At 40.7% G+C, this 18,134-nt stretch overlaps 1 protein-coding gene across 1 annotated transcript in view; it reads left to right on the plus strand.

The window, feature by feature from the left end:
- The first annotated feature begins 2,188 nt into the window (after nucleotides 1-2,188).
- The window catches only part of LOC140593127 (cadherin-related family member 2-like), a 32,440-nt gene continuing 16,494 nt past the window's right edge, over nucleotides 2,189-18,134 (plus strand). Inside the window, exons 1-16 of the mRNA XM_072717050.1 lie at nucleotides 2,189-2,347; nucleotides 2,722-2,844; nucleotides 5,585-5,648; nucleotides 8,962-9,137; nucleotides 9,529-9,582; nucleotides 9,662-9,751; nucleotides 10,009-10,098; nucleotides 10,224-10,346; nucleotides 10,698-10,841; nucleotides 10,944-11,019; nucleotides 13,731-13,849; nucleotides 13,983-14,210; nucleotides 14,687-14,728; nucleotides 15,847-16,002; nucleotides 16,656-16,817; nucleotides 17,145-17,206. Coding sequence (XP_072573151.1) covers nucleotides 2,189-2,347; nucleotides 2,722-2,844; nucleotides 5,585-5,648; nucleotides 8,962-9,137; nucleotides 9,529-9,582; nucleotides 9,662-9,751; nucleotides 10,009-10,098; nucleotides 10,224-10,346; nucleotides 10,698-10,841; nucleotides 10,944-11,019; nucleotides 13,731-13,849; nucleotides 13,983-14,210; nucleotides 14,687-14,728; nucleotides 15,847-16,002; nucleotides 16,656-16,817; nucleotides 17,145-17,206 — 1,868 coding nt within the window. The remainder of the gene's footprint in view (nucleotides 2,348-2,721; nucleotides 2,845-5,584; nucleotides 5,649-8,961; nucleotides 9,138-9,528; nucleotides 9,583-9,661; nucleotides 9,752-10,008; nucleotides 10,099-10,223; nucleotides 10,347-10,697; nucleotides 10,842-10,943; nucleotides 11,020-13,730; nucleotides 13,850-13,982; nucleotides 14,211-14,686; nucleotides 14,729-15,846; nucleotides 16,003-16,655; nucleotides 16,818-17,144; nucleotides 17,207-18,134) is intronic.

Consider the following 18,134-nt stretch of genomic DNA (forward strand, 5'->3'; position numbering starts at 1 on the left):
GGAACGAATACTAGGAACACAGGCACAGGTGAGGGTAATTAACAGATAAAGGATCAAAACAGCAAGGAAGACAAGAATACAAAGGTAATTGAACATTAAAAACAGGGATCAAGGAACCATAACATAAATACATTGTTCAAGGAAAACAGAGATACATACAATCAAAATTACAAACATAGTTGAGGCTGGCCAGACGTGAATCCACAGCAAAAGGGAACCCAGCCCATTAAGCTATGTGGTGGCCCAGGGAGCTGGGAAATACGTTAGAGTGCTAACTGCAGGAAACACAGAACGGGATGAACAGCAATACCAGCTGGCAAAAAAGGGAATTGACAGGCAAAACGAAAAGGGGGCAGGGGTAGGGGCTGATCCTGACAATCAGGCACTCGATGAAGTAACGGTTAAGTTTAGCCACCAGGACCTTGTAAGCTAAGTTGTTTATAAGACCTGAGAACATAACATGTAGGTTAGGGATATGTCTTACACAACCACATTTTCTTCTTGGCTTATATTTTAGGACTGCTGAGAAGGCTCTGTTTTGATGCAAAATGCAAAGGGTGTGGCCAAATCCATATTGACAGCAGACTTTGTGCCAGTGGAAGGCACCAAAAAGTTTTCCTCAGTTTTGGGGCGTAACATGCAATGAACTAATAAGAATGGTGTGTTACCTCACCTTTAAAAAGCAACGGCGCATGAGCTATGGTGGATTGCTATTACAATGGCGCAATTGCCTGGCAAGCCAGATCGCTTTTTGCATGAGGAAACGGACGTGCACATGGGCAAGGTGAAAAAGTGGGAGCACATTGTGACGTCCACTATATAAGGAATGTCCCAAATTGCAGGCTGTGCAGGGATAATTCCACGCGGGGACGTTTTATTTGCTGAAAAGGTCAGACAACAGATGTGAACAGACAACAATGAACAGACAAGGGATACTGGACTAAAAGACGCATCCTCTGGACGTGAGGGTCTGGCCAGGGAGGGGACAAGAGGACTGGAACATGAGGGCCAGAACGCAGGGCTGGACTCGATAAACAGGACAGGGTGTAACACTAACAAACGGACTTTTGGAACGGAGGACCTGCGGAGACAAAGTAGAGCTTGGAACTGGATCAAGACCAGGTGAAACGCAAATTGACACATTCAAAAAGGCAGAAAGGCCTAATAAGGATGGAAACTGGGATGTGAGAGACCAAGACAGGACACCTTGGGGAACAAGATGGGACCAGATTGGGGCACAAGACAGACCTAAGGCCACAGGATTAAAGTCAGCAGGGGAAATGACCAAGACAAAGACCATAACAGGGTAGACAGGTAAAGGGGCCACAGTAACAGAGACAGGGTAAGCTGAAGACTGGGGTGAAACACAGACAAGATAGGGCACAAAGACAAAAACAAAGGCACAAAGGGGACTGAGGTCAAAGAGGGTCCTGTGGAGAACCCCGGGATGCTGGTCCCATAGCTTTGTGGGTCAGGCGGTGTTGTGGGAACAGCTGGGCTAGGCCCGGAGGACGATGTAAAGGAACTGGTAGGACTGGGACCTGGAGCACCTGCAGAGTCAAAAGACATGGGCAGGAACCAGGGAGCCCTGAAGGGTTAGCCAAACAGGGACACCCTGTCAGGTAGGTGCCGGACTTGGCATGGTGGCCCTGGATGGTGTGCTCCCGTCTCCCTCTTTGGGAGACAGGGACCCAACCAGTCTCTGGGGTTGATGTCCCCTACAGGACTTGGGAGTGGTGTGACAGGACCCTTGGCCTGGAGGCCATGGAGTGGGGCTCAGGGCCATGCCCAAACAGTCCCATTCCAGGTCCTCAGGGCGAACGTCCTCCTCTAGGCAGGTCTCAGCTGAGGAGCCCGACTGAGGAGCCCGATGCAAAGCGGGTGATTATTGGGCCGTCTGGTGGCAGGTTATTAACAGCCACCAGTTTGTGACGATGCTCTGGGTGTCAAGACAAACCCCAGCCTTGTCGCGGGGACCACATGAGACAAATCCCATAGTGGTGAGGGTTGCTTGGATGTGAGTTCTTGAGCTGCAGCAGCTCTCTTCTCCTGGGGCCCTTCTACAACCCTACCTTGCCGACCCCCTCCCAAAGGGCCGTGACGGCGGCTGCTGGTCTCAGATGAGCCAACGGAGGCTGGTGAGGTGACGAAGCGACGGCAGCAGGCAGGCAAGCCGGTAGGAGTCGACATGGAGACGGTTGCGGGCAATCAGGCTGGAGCTAACGAGGAGATGGCTGTGGGTGAGCAGGCGGGTGGGCTGGCAGTACCCATCGTGGAGATAGCCATGGGCAAGCAGGTGGGCGAGTTGGCAGGAGCCATCTGGCTGACGGCCGCAGGCGAGCAGTTGGCAAGTGCAGAGCAGCGGCCTTCTCTGTGCTGGGTGCCAGCGGAGCAGTGGCAACTTTTCTTAAATTAGGTGCAGCGGTGGCATGGACCTCTTCTGGGCAGAACGTCAGCAAGGTAATGGCCTGTTCTTGGTTAGGAACTGCGGTGTCCTCTCTTTCAAGCGCAGGGGCCATTTGCGTAAAGGTTGGCGACTGTGTGGAAGGAACAGGCATCATCGCTACCAACTGCGTGGCAGGAGTGGGACACACAAAGTCAGGACAGGCAACAACCCCTCCTCTTGGCCCAGACTCTGGTATAGTGGCATCCTTACCTGGGCCCGGTGGTGTGATCGCTGTGGGCCCCATTCCCCCCATTTCTTCTCTTTTGCTTTCTTAGTTTTGGGGAGTCGGCGGACATCAGAACGAGGCATTTGGAAGGCAGGAGGCGGAGGCAGGTTCTCCGGTAATGGCAAGCAGTCCTAATGGGCTTGCATCAGGTCTCATCACCAGAGCATCCCAGGTAGGTAAGATGGTTAACAGTACCTCACCTATCTAGTCGAGCAAGGTCATGATCTCAGGAAATTCCTGCAGGAAGGGATCCAAAAGCAGATTCTGTCATGTCCACTAATGTAAGGAACAACCCAGAATGCAGGCTGTGCAGGGATAATCTCACACAGGGATGTTTTATTTGCATTATATGGCAGACAGCAGATGACAGCGAACAGGCAACAGTGAATGGACAAGGGATACTGGACTGAAAGGCACTTATAAACAGGACTATTGAGGAGAAAACACAAGGCAGCTGTGAATGGTCTACAGGACGGCAAGAACAAGAGGTAAGACTGACAGGTCATAGGTGTGGCCGATGTGAAGCCACACCCAACGGGAAACACGGGGATCAGACAGGTGGAGTTGACTGGACGTCCGACGGGAGCACCACTGTTCCACCAAAGCCTTTCCCGGTGAAGCAGGCATGGGATGAGGTAGTAGCCAGTGTGTCCTTGTTTCCTGGCACCATTAGCTCATCCGCACCGTCCCGAAAGCGGGATAATGATGCCAGAAGACGGGGAAGATAGAATCTCACTGCTTAACGAGCACAGCGGCGGGGAACAGGGACTTAATTATGGTTTTTTATTTTAATTTTGAGTTCGCAGTTCGTAAAACATAAATAAAAGTGCGATCTTTGTTCAAACTAAACACAACCTACAGTTTTTAACGTGTTTTAAAATGTTTGAATAAAAGGCAATAGGGCCGTTATTTTTCTACATCTCACAATTGAGATTCCTCACCAGGCTACAGACGATTCAGCTCTTCTGCCAGCTGATCCCTCCTTGCCCATGGTGCTGCTGTTGCCATACACTCCTTTGTTGGCATCGGCACAGGTAGCTCAGCATCACACCTTCTAAAGTCCTCTAATGTGTCCACATTTATGTCCAACAGTCATCCATCACGCATGGTAATGTTATGCAACATACAACATGCCACAAAGACCGCCGCAACCTTCTGAGGGCTGTATTGTAATGTTACACCTGATTTATCTAAACATCTGAAATGCATCTTCAGCAATCTAAATATCCTTTTAATTGGAGTATGTGCTTAATTCTCATAATGAACTCAAGCAAATTTTTTTAATGGTACGGTTTGTTCTTTACTTAATATAAATTTTTTCTTTTGTTGTTTCATTAAACAGTATAATTACGTGAAAGGGCCAGATATGCTCTATAATAAAATATGTATAAATTTAATAAAATTAAATAACAAAAACCCATTAGTGCACTTTGAGCACATACCTGTGTCCGAAACAGGCATAATAAACCTGCATGTTTCTAAAATGTGCTGCTTACATACCGTTTAACAATGCTCCACTGACTTTTGATGTGGTTTTGTTGGTTAAATGCACTTTAAAATAGCAAGGTGTTGACAATGCACCCAGCCATGCCTTATTTAAAAAACACTACTCATATACTGTAAGTGGAAAGCGCGCACAAAATCATTTGCTATTTTGATGAGGTGCGCACATGGCATGAAACTGAGCAATGCACTAGTAGGAAACTAGTAAAGCCACTTTGCGTCGTGCTTTCTGATGGTGCAAAATAGGGTCCAGAGTCTCCAGTGATGGCAGTGCAGCCTGAACCCAAAACTGTGAAAGACCTGCAATGTTTTCTTGGTTTTGTAAATTTTCCATCCATAACATGCCATCTCATTGAACTTGCAATGCTACAAAAAGGATTTCATGGAATGACTTTCATGTGACACAAATTTTAGGCCATTGTGGAGACCATTTGGTGCCCAGCGTGAATCAGTTTTAGATGTATCATTTTCATTTTAATAGCCACACTGGATTAAGACGTAGTTTCCCAAGTTTTGCTCCTCAAACTACAGATACGAGCTGGTATTTGTAATGGGCAGAATATCCTCAGAAATCACTGGTTCGCATGTGTGAATGTCTAATTCCTTTGTGTTTTGAACCGCCAGGCCCTTCTATTCTCATGAGAATTGTTGGTGATGTTCCAATTGTTGATGAATGGTTTAACCACAGTGGCCAAGTTTGGGAATCGGTCCACATGCAACTCTGAAAAGCTATTGGAACACAGAAACACATAACCACTCAGCCTCCCCTGGATACCAGACACACTGTCTAGTGTTTTGGAATTGATTATTTGCCCTCATTCCCTGTTTTGACTGCAAGTATGGAATTAAACTTTCAGCTCCTGCACTTGGATTCTCTCTCTGTCCTGTCATTACACTTACATTAGCAATCTGTTAAGAAGTGCTTTGGGTATATGCACGGCAAAGGTTCATCTTGATGAGAAGGAACCGATTTAAAAATAAACAATTAATAATTATTGGAGAGACAAAATAGTGTTAAATCCAGTGCACAGAAAAAAACCCTAATTAATAGGACAGATAACTGGGTTGTGACTAGAATTATTTACATCAGTGCCAACAGACAATGAATGGCATTGAGTGATGCCTGAGGTCAAATGATGAACACTGTCTGTGTATCAGTTTGTACTACGTGAACTTCAACTGAGAAAAATAAAATAGGGACTCCCTGAGGATATGCAACAGTAATTATGAAATACTATGTTTCTCACTGTGTAGTTTTAAAAAATGCTATTAGTTTAAGAACAATGAGAAACATTCCATTAGAATGGGACACCCATGAAGTTGCCCAGTCAGTCATCCATGACATAATTTTGAAAAAATGTTGACTGACAAAGAAAGAAGATAATTACTGTTGCGATGTTGTCGTTCAGCTCAGCTGTCCTACTTCGCAAACTGAACTACTACATCAGAACGAGGCGGAATTTGCTGATGCAGGTAAGCATTTTAGCATATTCGAATTCTAGGAACACACTAGCCTTTACAATTAAAGAAAAGTATTGGTTAAAAAAATCTGTAAAAAAAGAATATAGTTATTGTTGACAGGAGGGTTTTGACAGAAAATTCCTTTATAAATGAGTCCAAAACATTTTCTGTCAATATAGCTATTTTTTGTATTTATAATCATGTGCTGTGATCTAAATAACTAGACATGCTACAACTATTTAACAACTGCCTGAGATCTAGTATTTTTGATAACTGTACCGTTGTATGTGTCAACTGAATTGAAATGTGAATATGATTTTTTTTGTTGAAAACAAGCAAAACTGAAGATTATGATTATGTACTTTTCTATTACCAGTATTTGTCATTACAAAATTTGTCTCTTGAAAATATACACTGAATACATTATAATCTCAGCAAGTTCACTTTGTTTAGATTCAATTATGAGCACACTGACATATAAAATGTATTTTTTTTTTATATATAAAACCTTTTAAAATATAGAGAAATTAACTGTTTATACATTTCAAATAAATTTCATTGAAGTGTTTATAAATAGTTTTAAGGATTGCAGTATTTTAACATAATCAATTATTGTAGCTGCACTTTTTGTGAAAGCAAGATTTAATTACGATTGTAATATATAGGAAGCAGGATTAATCTTTGTGCTCTTCCTGTAAGCAAACATGCACATTTTCTGTCTTGCTAATCTGTACTGTCATATAGGTGTCATAAAATAAAGCTCACAAAACCTCTTCATGTGTAAGAAGCTTTCAAGATGTCGGACATTCTTGTGCTTCTCTGGGCATCCTTGTTCATAACTGGTAAGTAGCAATACATCCCACAATACTGGATTTAGTTATTCATTTATTATCCATTAGGATACTGATGATGTATGAAAATGTTGAATTTTTAGGATTAAACTGTTTTGAGGAAAACAGATCAAAATAATGATGCCACGTTTTAAAGTTTTCTATACGGTGGCCGATTAGTGTCAAAAAGCTACAAATTCTAAAACACTTTAATCGAATTATGATGTTTGATCAACATTTACAAACTTCCCACAAAATAATAGAAGCAGTGCAAATTCAGAAAACGTTAGTCACAATGAGGATAACCATGCTACATTTTCCAAATGCTGTGAACTGACAGATGCGATGCAATTACAATCAATATATATATATATATTTAAAAAAACCGTAGGGGTTGGATCTCTACATGCTGGGTATGTGTCTTGTAATGAACAGAAAAAAGGACTCGCATTGTGTTTGGAGAGCAATGACACAAATGTAGGGAAAAAGAAGTCTAATGGTGGACAGAGTGGAGAGAAACACTTCTGTGTTGTCGCTGGTTTATTAGATTCATGCAACATATAATTCAATTTTGTCTTTATTTTGAGATTTCTGTATGGAATAAAGAAAATGTCTACACTGTTAGGGTAGGCAAGATGACTCTTTTTCATTTGATTCAGTCCACCGAAAAACAAATATTCTGTTCATTCAGCAACTCGTTCAGTGACGCTTCCTTTTTGCATAAAATAGGTCTGAAGCAACTGTGTTTCGATATGTCAAAAATAGCCTATTACTTAGGATAAAAAGTGCTAGGGAGTAAATTAAATACCACCAATAATCATGTGAGAAACACAATATTTGTTATTGAATTAAAGTACAAATCTTGGCAACATTGTGCCTCAGCTACTTATGTTTGTTAAAAATGCAAACGTAACAGCTCATCAGATAGTCAGCTAATGAGCTAACAAGGATAAAGAATGTTTAGTACTCTTTCTTCTAATGAACCTTGGTTAAAATTGTTTTAAATCATGAAAATATTGCATCTCTAAAATCCAGTTGCAGCATACGGGAAGTCACTGGACCTGCAGGCTATATACTGCACCAGTAGATGGTGTAACTAACTCATTCACTCCTTCAGAACAAGAACAATAGCCATGACTGAGGGGCCAAGAGACTCTCTCGTTCACCCACTCACTCACCAAATCGTTCAGTCCTTTGGGTCTGTCATTCTGTACGAGAACAAGAGACCTGAAGGAGTGACCAAGGGACTCACTCACTCCCTCACTCACCAACTTGAACACATCTTCAGGTCTCTCATTCAGTACATGACCAGGTGACCCAAAGGTGCAACTGAGAGACTCTCTTATTCACCCACTCACTCACCAACTCACTCCTTCAGGTTTCTTGTTCAGTCATGACCAAGAATTAGCCTATCAGAGTCTTTCTTTCATCCACTCACTCACTCATTCACTCAAGTCATCGACAGAGGGTGTCTCTCGTTCATGGTACTTGTTTGCTGTTTATATGTTCAGTCCCAGGTTTAGTTTCCAGTTATTTATATGCTCTTACATGCCTCACGGGCTCTTGTTGGCCATAGTCAAGGAGGGAAGCAGCTTTCATGTCACATTTCACAAGGGAAGGAAGCCCTGTATTTGCATTTCATTTTGATTGCACATAGTTTTAATAAAATTATTTGTGATATCTCACATTTAGCAGATTTCATGGAAGATATATTTTTGGGGCATATCGCTCCCAGCCCAATTTGAAATGACAATATCACAAAAAACAATATAATGTAATATTTTTTTGCCTTACTGCTGATTGCTCGTTTTTTTTTTTTTTTTTAAGCTTGCAGTGAAACAATTCCGGAAATTTCAATGAATCTCGTTAGATTACGTGAAGATCTCCGGGTTGGTATGTGTCTTAAGTTACTGTGAAAATGTTTAGGCAGATGCTATTTGCACCAAACAATGCACTAAAAATTCCACGACTATTGAAGTGCAGTATTTTTATTGCACCCCTCCCCCAAAAAAATCTAAAATTCCTTCTCATGAGGGGAATTTACCCTCCTTGTGAGAAATGCATTTCATGCCCTGTAGCTAGTGCTAATGCTAGTTAGCAAGATTACTGTGTGCCTTCAGCTAGCTAACTATTGCTACAACAAGGGTATTTTTGTGTTTAAAGTTTTATATTTGTATTCGACTTTTACATTGAAATGACAATGCATCCATGCATGCAACACAGTGCTTACGCTTTTGGTGGAGCCGAAGGGGAGGGACTGAGGAGGCTGGGTGTTATAAGAACAGTAAATGCTGTGTGACTAATTTCATCTTGGTCCAAATAGCCACTCAGAAATGTTTATGTCCCATAGTGTGTATGAAGGCATAATTTAAATCATAATTATAATAAATAATAAATATTAGCATGTTATTATGCTTTTTTGTAGAAATCTTCATGAAATGTTACTCAATACATTTAAATTAAAACAAAACTGGCACCATATTTAAGAGTTTAAGATTATCCACCTGCTTTTAACTGTTGTTCTCCATTAGGTGAATTTGCTTTTAATATTATAGCAACTGATGCAGATGATGACCCATTAAGTTACTCACTCACAGGAGAAAATTCCTTTTACTTTACTGTAAACCGAACCACAGGAAATGTAACAATACGTTCTCTTATGGACAGAGAGGTACGTTCCTTCTGATGACTATGAGAGTAAGAACTTAATTATGTAAAATGCATGATTATCTGTTTGCAGCCCCTCAATAGCACTGTATTCATTTTATCTTCCTGATTTTTTTATTCATACCTGTACTTGTTACTTAATGATTCTTAAATAACATGTATAACAAAGTAATCATAATTGTTAAGTGCAACTAAGCAGCATTTCTTGTGTGAAAACATTCAAATATACCATTCAAAAAATACTATTTGGAAAACTTTTAAAGACAACTATTATTATTATTATTACTACTACTACTACTACTACTACTATTATTACTACAGCTATTCCTACTATGTATTATCACAGCATAACTTTGCAAGGACAGTTTGATTAAGCCTTTCATATTTTTGCCTAGCAAACAGACACCTTTTTTGTAACAGTTGGTGTTTCGGATGGTGTGTACCATGAGGTAAGTTCTCTTTCTCTTTTTTAAATGTGTGTATCTGTACATATCACACACAGGAATATAATTAATTGCATTGTTATAGGTCTCAAAAGAAGTTCGCATAATTTTGGATGATGCAAATGACAATAGACCCATGTTTGATCCTCCTTCATATGATATACATATCCCAGAAGTAAGTGATACCGATGTACTTGTTGAAAATGTTCCTGCTTTTTATGTTTCTTCTAAACTTGTGGTCTTGGTTCACATGTGAGCCTGTGTTACTCTGTTGTTTTCTCAATAACGGTAAATTCTCATTTCATACCAACATCATTTTAAACAAACTGCAAATATGTTTTTACTGTATTCCTCATATTATACTGATATTCTGAATTGTGTTTAAGTTGCACTAATAGTTGAAATTACAGTCATATTTTTGTCTTCCCCCAGAATACTACTGAAGATACAGTTCTGTGTCAGGTCACAGCCAATGATCCTGATGACGGTTTAGCAAAAATCGTAATTTACAAAATTGATAATGTAAGAAGACTTTCAGTAGCACTTTAAAATAGCATCTTTAAAGTAGCATCTTTAAAATCAATCCATAGCTTTAGCAAAGTCATGAAAATATATTTATTTTGATTGTTTTCTGTTATGTTGTTTAGGTTGTACCAAGTGATGGCATTGACCTGTTTTCAATCTCTAATCGAAATGGTGAAGTGAAGCTTGCAGGAAGTTTAAATTATACAAGTAAAAGCTCTTTTTATCAGTTAAAAATCAATGCATCGGTAAGTGTACAAGGTAATAAGGTAACATATAAATCATGACAGATATGCTTTCTTTTTATGGTTTTACATTAAAGAACTGGCCATTTTCTATATTGGTGAATACTCACTCTACTTACTCTATACATCACTCAATGCTTGCTCTATACTTACTCTGTACTTACTCTAATGGGGCGCCACTAGAGATTTTGGGCCCTATGAAAGCATAACATATGTGGCCGCACATATAGACCATTCAGGAGCCCTTGGAACTGACCACCCCCTACAGTGCTATGCTTATATGTTCTTCTTGCTTTCAAATTTTGTTTAAACTATCAGTTTCTTTTATTTTGATGAAAATTCTGCCTTTAATAGGACTGTGGCGGACTTTATCATGGAAAGAATATCATTCAGTCCAGTACAGCATTTGCATCCATCACTGTAACTGATGTTCCTGACCTTGATCCACAGTTTATTAATGTTCCATATGCAGTTACTGTCACTGAGAACACACCTATAGTAAGTACTCATCGCATAATACTGTTTCATAACATACATGGCAATATATGTTAAAATGTAACCAGTCATAATATCACTGTACAATATTTCTTTCAATTGTAGGGTCACTCTGTCTTTAAAGTGAGAGCTATAGATCCGGACAAGGGAGTCAATGCCTCGATGCTTTACAGCATTCAAAGTAAGAGTCATTTTGTTTTTCATTTAACTACAGTATATTACACAGTTATGTTATATATGCTTTTCAGGGATGTTTCTCAACATTTGCGATCTTTCATAAATAAATGTAGAACATTTGCTGAATGTCAAAATATTTTCTTGAATTCTGATACCGAAATTAAATCCCTTTTTAGAGCATTATTTTCAGTAGTAAAATGGATTGTTGTGAAGTCTACCCTGCTCTGTGCTGCTGATCTACAGGAGTTGAACAATGAAACTGAAATATAGGCTAATACAGTGTTTGAGGTTTCAAGTCTATATGTGCGTGGGCTGGTGGCCAATCTTTATTGATTGCACTTTCCATCAGTAAGAGCAGAGTGTGATGGTTGAATTAGCAGAGCAATAGCACAGCTGTACATAAAATATTGCAATCCACAAAACATAATGGGAGACAGATCAGAGTGCAGAAGAGGACAAATTGTTGGTGTGCATCTTGCTGGTGCATCTGTGACCAGGACAGTAAGTCTTTGTGATGTTTCGAAAGCCACAGTACCCAGGGTAACGTCGGCATACCTCCACGAAGGACGGACCACAGCCAAACCTTTGCTCACTTGTGCCAATGTCAGATGTCTGTTTAACTGGTGCCAGCAGTGGAGATCTTGGTCTGTGGACAATGTGAAACATGTATTGTTCTCATCCAGGAGAGTTAATGTAGAGAAGCCAAAGAGGCTTTATTACCAGGACTGTTGTGTACCCAGAGTGCAGCATTGGTGTGGTACAGTGATGGTTCGGGCTGCAATATCATGGCAGTCTCTAGGCCCACTACCTGTTCTAGATGGGCACACCATAAGGGTGAGCATAACTACCTGTTCTAGATGGACTACTGAACCATTCTGGAGGACCATGTTCACCCAATGGTTCAAACATTATACCATAAATGTGGTGCCATGTATCAGGATGATAATGCACCATTACACACAACAAGACTGGTGACAGAGTGGTTTGATGAAAGTGAACATCTCCCATGGCCAGCACAGTCACCATTTTTGGGCATTTTGGAGGCGAAAGTCAGGAAATGTTCTCCTCTACCATCATCACATAGTTACTTGGCCACTGTTCTGCAAGAGAAATGGCTCAAAATCCATCTGGCCACTGTGCAGGACCAGTGCATTGTCCTTGTATTCCCAAGATGAGCCGATGCTGTATTGGCAGAAAAAGGAGGCCCTACACCATACTAACAAATTATTGTGGTCTAAAACCAGGTGCTTCAGTTTCATGGTCCAACCCCTATGTATACATCAATGAGCCAACACATTATGACCACCCGCACGTGCCAGTAATTTCGACTATATCGTAAAAATGGTCAAATTGTTGCGGCCAGATGTCTGGGTCAGAGCACCAGCGTAATGGCAAGGCTTGCGGGGTGCTGACGGTCAGCTGGGGAAGATACCGTCCGAGTGTCTGAGGCAGGAGAAACTGGGAGTTATGTTACAGCAGTATTGTTAGTTGGAGTTGGTTTTAAGCCACAGAATTGTTGCTCTAGTAGTGTGCTTTGGTTCATTGTGCTATTTAAAGACAAACTTCCTCCCCAGACTTTTGGCAGAGGAAGCAAGATGTCGTCTATCATCTGTCCGTATTGTTCAACATTCATCTTCCCATCAACCCCACGGATTGTTAGGCTCTGCGGCTATAAAGCATCCCGACGACATGATGCTGCCACCAGATGCCACAGAGTGTTCAAAGTTCCACTTTAGAGTCATCAGACCAAAAGACTTTCCACCAGAGGTAGATAGTTCAGGTTCAGAAAGTAAAAATCTTGGTCTGAATTTTTGCTTTACGGACCAGAACTATCTACCTTTGCCTTCCACCATATTTTTTGCTTTAAAGATAAGGACAGGCCAGGACTTCCTTTCTATGTTTCCATAAAGGCTATTTTTGTGTAATGCCTTGGAGATTGTCCAGATGTAGTCACTTACTTCTGCAACTTAGTCAGAGTACGTCTGTTGGTGATTGTAATTTTAGAATTTGAGACAATATAATATGAAAATAGTGTTGGGGCCTGAATACTTATTCATGGCACAATAATTTCACATTATGTTTAAATATATTGTGCTTAAATTCATTGCTACTGATGGTAGGCGGGACAGTTGGTGATGATATAATCTCCAGAAGACAAAGCAAAGCAAGACATAAAATGGTAATGAAAAAGGCTAGTTTACTTAACACGGACAAATATGGCCATTTTGCCTTTACATTTTACATATTTCGCAGACAGTTTTGACCAAAGCGGTGTACAAGTAAGGTAAATAGAACATTGCAAACATACATGTTGCCAAGGAGTCAACTAGGCATGGGGGTAGCTAGGTTGATTAATGAATGCCTAGGTACAAGTGTGAACAGTTTCGGAGGAGGAGTCACTCAACAACTTCAAACTAAGCAATAACATAATAAGACTATTCAAGGACCAGAAGTGCAACATAAGAACATTCAAGGAACATAATGTTACTCTCCAGTCTCACAAATAAAAATTAGAAAACTAAAATGGTAAATCAGATCTTTTTGGAAAAACGATCATATTAAAAAAAAAAATTCAAAATCAAGGAGTAGCCTAGTTAATGTGGAGAAAATCTTACAACAACAAGAGAAATTGCTTACTCACGGAAGATACGCATTGCTGTAAGAGATGTTGCACTTTGAAATGTCATAATTTACTCATAATCTTTGTCTTCATAGGTAGCAATAGACCTGGTTTATTTGAGATCAATGAAAGTACTGGTGACATATCTGTCAAAAAGCTTTTTGACAGAGAAGAATTGTTGGACATTGACGCCACTGTTATGCTCACCCTTATGGTAAGTGCCAGTCATCAGATTAGACAGAAGCAGGGACTATAGTATGGATATTTAAATGTTTTCTAATCAGATTTATGCAATTCTAGATATTTTTGATCAAATTTTCAGGTGTCTTCTCCCTCTTGCATTCCAGGCCAGTGAAACCACAGAAAATGTTCATGGAACTTTTTCCAGCACTGTGACAAATATGAAGATCACCATTGGTGATATCAATGACAACAAACCTAAGTTTTATTACTGCACTGTTAAGCTATGCCTCTTAAACACAGAAGCAACCAGCTTCAGCGGTGATATCAATGAACATTCTTCTGTAGGTGTTTCTGTAACAGGCTTGAACATTTTTGCACGCGATCTGGACCAGGTCAGACTTATCTTTTCTTTTTTAATGTAGATTCTAGATAATTTGCAATAGTTGTATGTATAAAAATTGTGCAAGCCTTAGGGATTTATGTTTAAAGAGAATGTTTAAAGCAGGTTTTCTAGATAGTACATGTATATTTAGTAGAGTATAGTATAGTAGTATAGTAGAGTATATTTAGTAGAGTATATAGATAGTAGATGTATATTTATTACAATTAAACATAGAATATTGATGGCTTGAAGAACTTCCAGGGCAGCTGATTGGCCTGCTGGGGGCATAGCAGACATTTACCAATAAAAATACATTAATAAAGTGGGGAAAGTGATTAGTCATCATCGCCGACACACCATAGCATAGCGAGCGCGGAAGGATTCTGGCCGGAGCGTGAGTGAGTGCGGAAGGATTTTGGCCGGAGCGTGAGTGAGTGCGGAGTGGCATCCCCTTATCTCTTACTCCGTCTCGCTCCACTTTCACAGGGTCCCCAACTGTCACGCATCTGGCATGACACGCAAGAAATCGTACGGTAAATCTATATTATTCCATAATAAACCTCAAATTAGCTACGTCAAAAGCACTGGGGTAGTTTGCAAACCCTACAGTCTATTAAAAAGGTAATAAAACTCTTACATACATGTAAACGTGTGTGCAGACGTGTCTCCAATTGAAAATCACACACCAGCCAACTGACTGTTGGCAACCTGTTCACATCTTGAAACAAATCGTTTCTGTTTAATGTGGATTTGGCTGCTCAGTTATTTGATGCCAGGCTACATTATAAGCTAAAATTAAAACACAATGGTGATTGTTTTCTTTTTTGGAGTGAGCGGGGAGCGATAATGAGCGGAGCAGTCTGCAGTGGCTGTGAAGGGGGGGGGGGGGCGGGGGCTACCGCTCCGTGCGCGATGAGCAGAAATTCTCGTTGCTTCGCTCCACTCGCATGCTCTGGTTCCACTACACATTTTAACGCACTCTCAACTTGGGATTTGTTGTGCTTTGCACCCCCCCTGCAGTGCCACAGTGGGGGGGCGCGTCCCACACTGTGAGAGTCACTGGATTAAACACATCTACCCTTGAAGTAATTCTGCCTATAATTAGCTAGGTGAACTCAGCAGGATCATGAAGGTGGGGAACGTGAGGATGATTCCAAGTAATCCAAGGTATCAGGGGCTCTAAAAAATATTTGGATGGGGCTGGATTGGGGACCCAGTATCTCTAGCACCACCTATGGGTGTACCTAATAAAATGACCACTATTTTAATATCGTTAAAAGTTAGGATTTTATCACCATCATTATCTAAAAAAATGTTAAGGCCTGCAGGCTCTTGAGTGGGTTATGGGAGGAGGGCATGTCATAAAAACCAGTCAACAATGAGCAAACATGCAACAAAACTAACCAAACAAAACAGACAGCTCCATCTTTTGAAGATTAGGCTCCTCCAATCAGGAAGAGGCCACTCGGGATTCGATGAGAATCTTCCACTGGAACATCTTGAGCACCAATGACGGCTTGCCATCTATTAAAGGGATATTGTTGAGCAGCAAGAAGCACCAATCATGCGTTCTTTGTAGATCTTGTGAAAGGGACAACAACCTCTTATAGTATTTTGATGTTTCACTCTTTTGTTCATTAACTCAGGGACCAAATGCTACATTCAGCTTACACTTGGAAGGACAAGACAAAGATGCCTTTTATGTGTCACCTTCCTCTGCCACTTCAGAAGCTCAAGTTCAAATTCATGTTAATAATCCACAAGATGTTGACTATGAAGAAAAGAAAATTATGATAGTTGAGGTAAGTTTGGGGGCGACATGGTGGTGCAGTGTTTAGCACTGTTGCCTCACACCTCTGGGGTCTGGGTTCAAGTCTCTGCCTGGGTTACATGTGTGTGGAGTTTGCATGCTCTTCCAGTGTCGTCGTGGGGTTTCCTACGGGTATTCTGGTTTCCCCCCACAGTCCAAAGACATGCTGAGGCTAATTGGCATTACTAAATTGTGCATGTGTGAGTGAATGGTGTGTGCGTGTGCCCTGCGATGGGCTGGTCCCCTGTCCAGGGTTTTTCCCTGCCTTGTGCCCATTGCTTCCGGGATAGGCTCCGGACCCCCCACGACCCAGTAGGATAAGCAGGTTGGAAAATGGATGGATGGAGGTAAGTTTGGATTATATTTTAAGCTGTCAAGGTTTGGGATTTGCTCACTAGAGCTATCAACTTAGTTGACAAAATGCTATGTATGAATAAGGCAGGTCCAGCTGAAGAAGGCTGGGATCTTGACAGCATCACATGGAAGCATATATCAGGGTTTAATTCATTATAATTCTTTTATGGAAGTGTTTTCTGTGTAGCTTTTAGAAATTTGTTAAACATAGCCAGGTAGTTGGTAGGTTTTTATTTAAATAAGCACTTTCTGAGATGACGGAGGAGGAAAATACATTTCTTGTCCCTGCAGGTTGTAGCCACTGACATCTCCTGCATGGACTGCTGTTCCACAGCCACTGTCACCATTCAGATCAATGACATTAATGACAACACGCCAACTTTCCAGCATGAAACCTATGATATAGAAGTCAAGGAACACATTCCAAAGGGCACAGTTATAGCCACCATTACAGTATGACTATCTTTATTCAGATTTTTTGATGCATGAATGGATTTATAATAAGTTCTATTAACCCAGTTTAATCTGTAAATAGTCAAAAAAGCAGTATTGCAAGTTCAAGATCAATAGTGAGATTGCCAGTCAAATGACAGGCAATATGGTCAGAAGATTAAAAGTTGTTCTTAAAGTTGCAAAGATATAAAGCAAGAGGCCCATCTAAATAAAACAACAAAAGGAGAGAAATAAGCCGCTCTTGCAGGATTTATAGATTATTGGACTGTTTCAAAAGATACTGTTTTGTTTGCCATTTAGTGTCACCTTTTACATTTGATTTTGCAGGCAGCAGATCCAGACACAGCAGATATAAACTATATCACCTACAGACTTTTACCAGACAGCATGTAAGTTTTCCATTCAAGCAGCACTAACTTCTCTTAAGCTATATAAATATATAGACACTAAAAGTCACATGTACATGTGGGAATCAGTGGTTTGAATCTTTCAATCTCTTATGCTGGTCCTTGAACTTACATGTTAGCAAAGAAGGTTATTAAGGCATCATGAGTTTGTTTCATACTTGTGCATATTTCACATGTGGGAGTTATGCATATGTTATACCGGTGACATATATTTTTACCCAGGTTCTTTGTTTTCGCAGGTACTCTGGTTTACATTAAGTATTTAAAAACACATGCTTAGGTAAACTGGTATCTCTAAATTGACCACATTGTGTGGTTGTGTGTGAGTCTGTGATCAGCAATGGAAGTCATGCAATGGACAAGTAGAAAAAATAGATTAATAAAAAATATTGTAATATGGTAGCAAAACCACATCCATTTTACATCCACAAGTGAAAGCAAGTGTAAGGATTTATATTATTAGGTATTACAATATGGTTAGGTGGTACTCAACTGGTTTTTGCTTTCTGGACCTAAATGATCCACCTCCAGGTAGATTTCATACACACAGACACCCACGAATCCCATGTGATTCCTTACCTTGCTCCCATAGCTTCCGGGATAAGCTCTGGACCATGGATGCCGTTAGGTCCGATCACTTGGGGCCATAGCCCTGAATATTTTAAGTCTAGCCCTGAGTATTTTACCCTGATGCCAATCTCCCTTCAAAAGAAAAGTCATGCCCCAGATAAACTTGACTTAGCCCCGGATCTTTTCAATAGCTAGAAACTCCCCTGGTCTGGACCCCCACAACCCTGCATAGGACACGTGGGTATAGAAAATAGATGGATGGATGTAATGATAGACTTATTATATTGCCAACCATGAGGTGGTTAAATCTTCGAGAATACCAGGCAGTGACTGACATATC

The sequence above is a fragment of the Paramormyrops kingsleyae genome, chromosome 10 (genome assembly GCF_048594095.1).
Source record: "Paramormyrops kingsleyae isolate MSU_618 chromosome 10, PKINGS_0.4, whole genome shotgun sequence".
In the NCBI taxonomy this organism is placed as follows: Eukaryota; Metazoa; Chordata; class Actinopteri; order Osteoglossiformes; family Mormyridae; genus Paramormyrops; species Paramormyrops kingsleyae.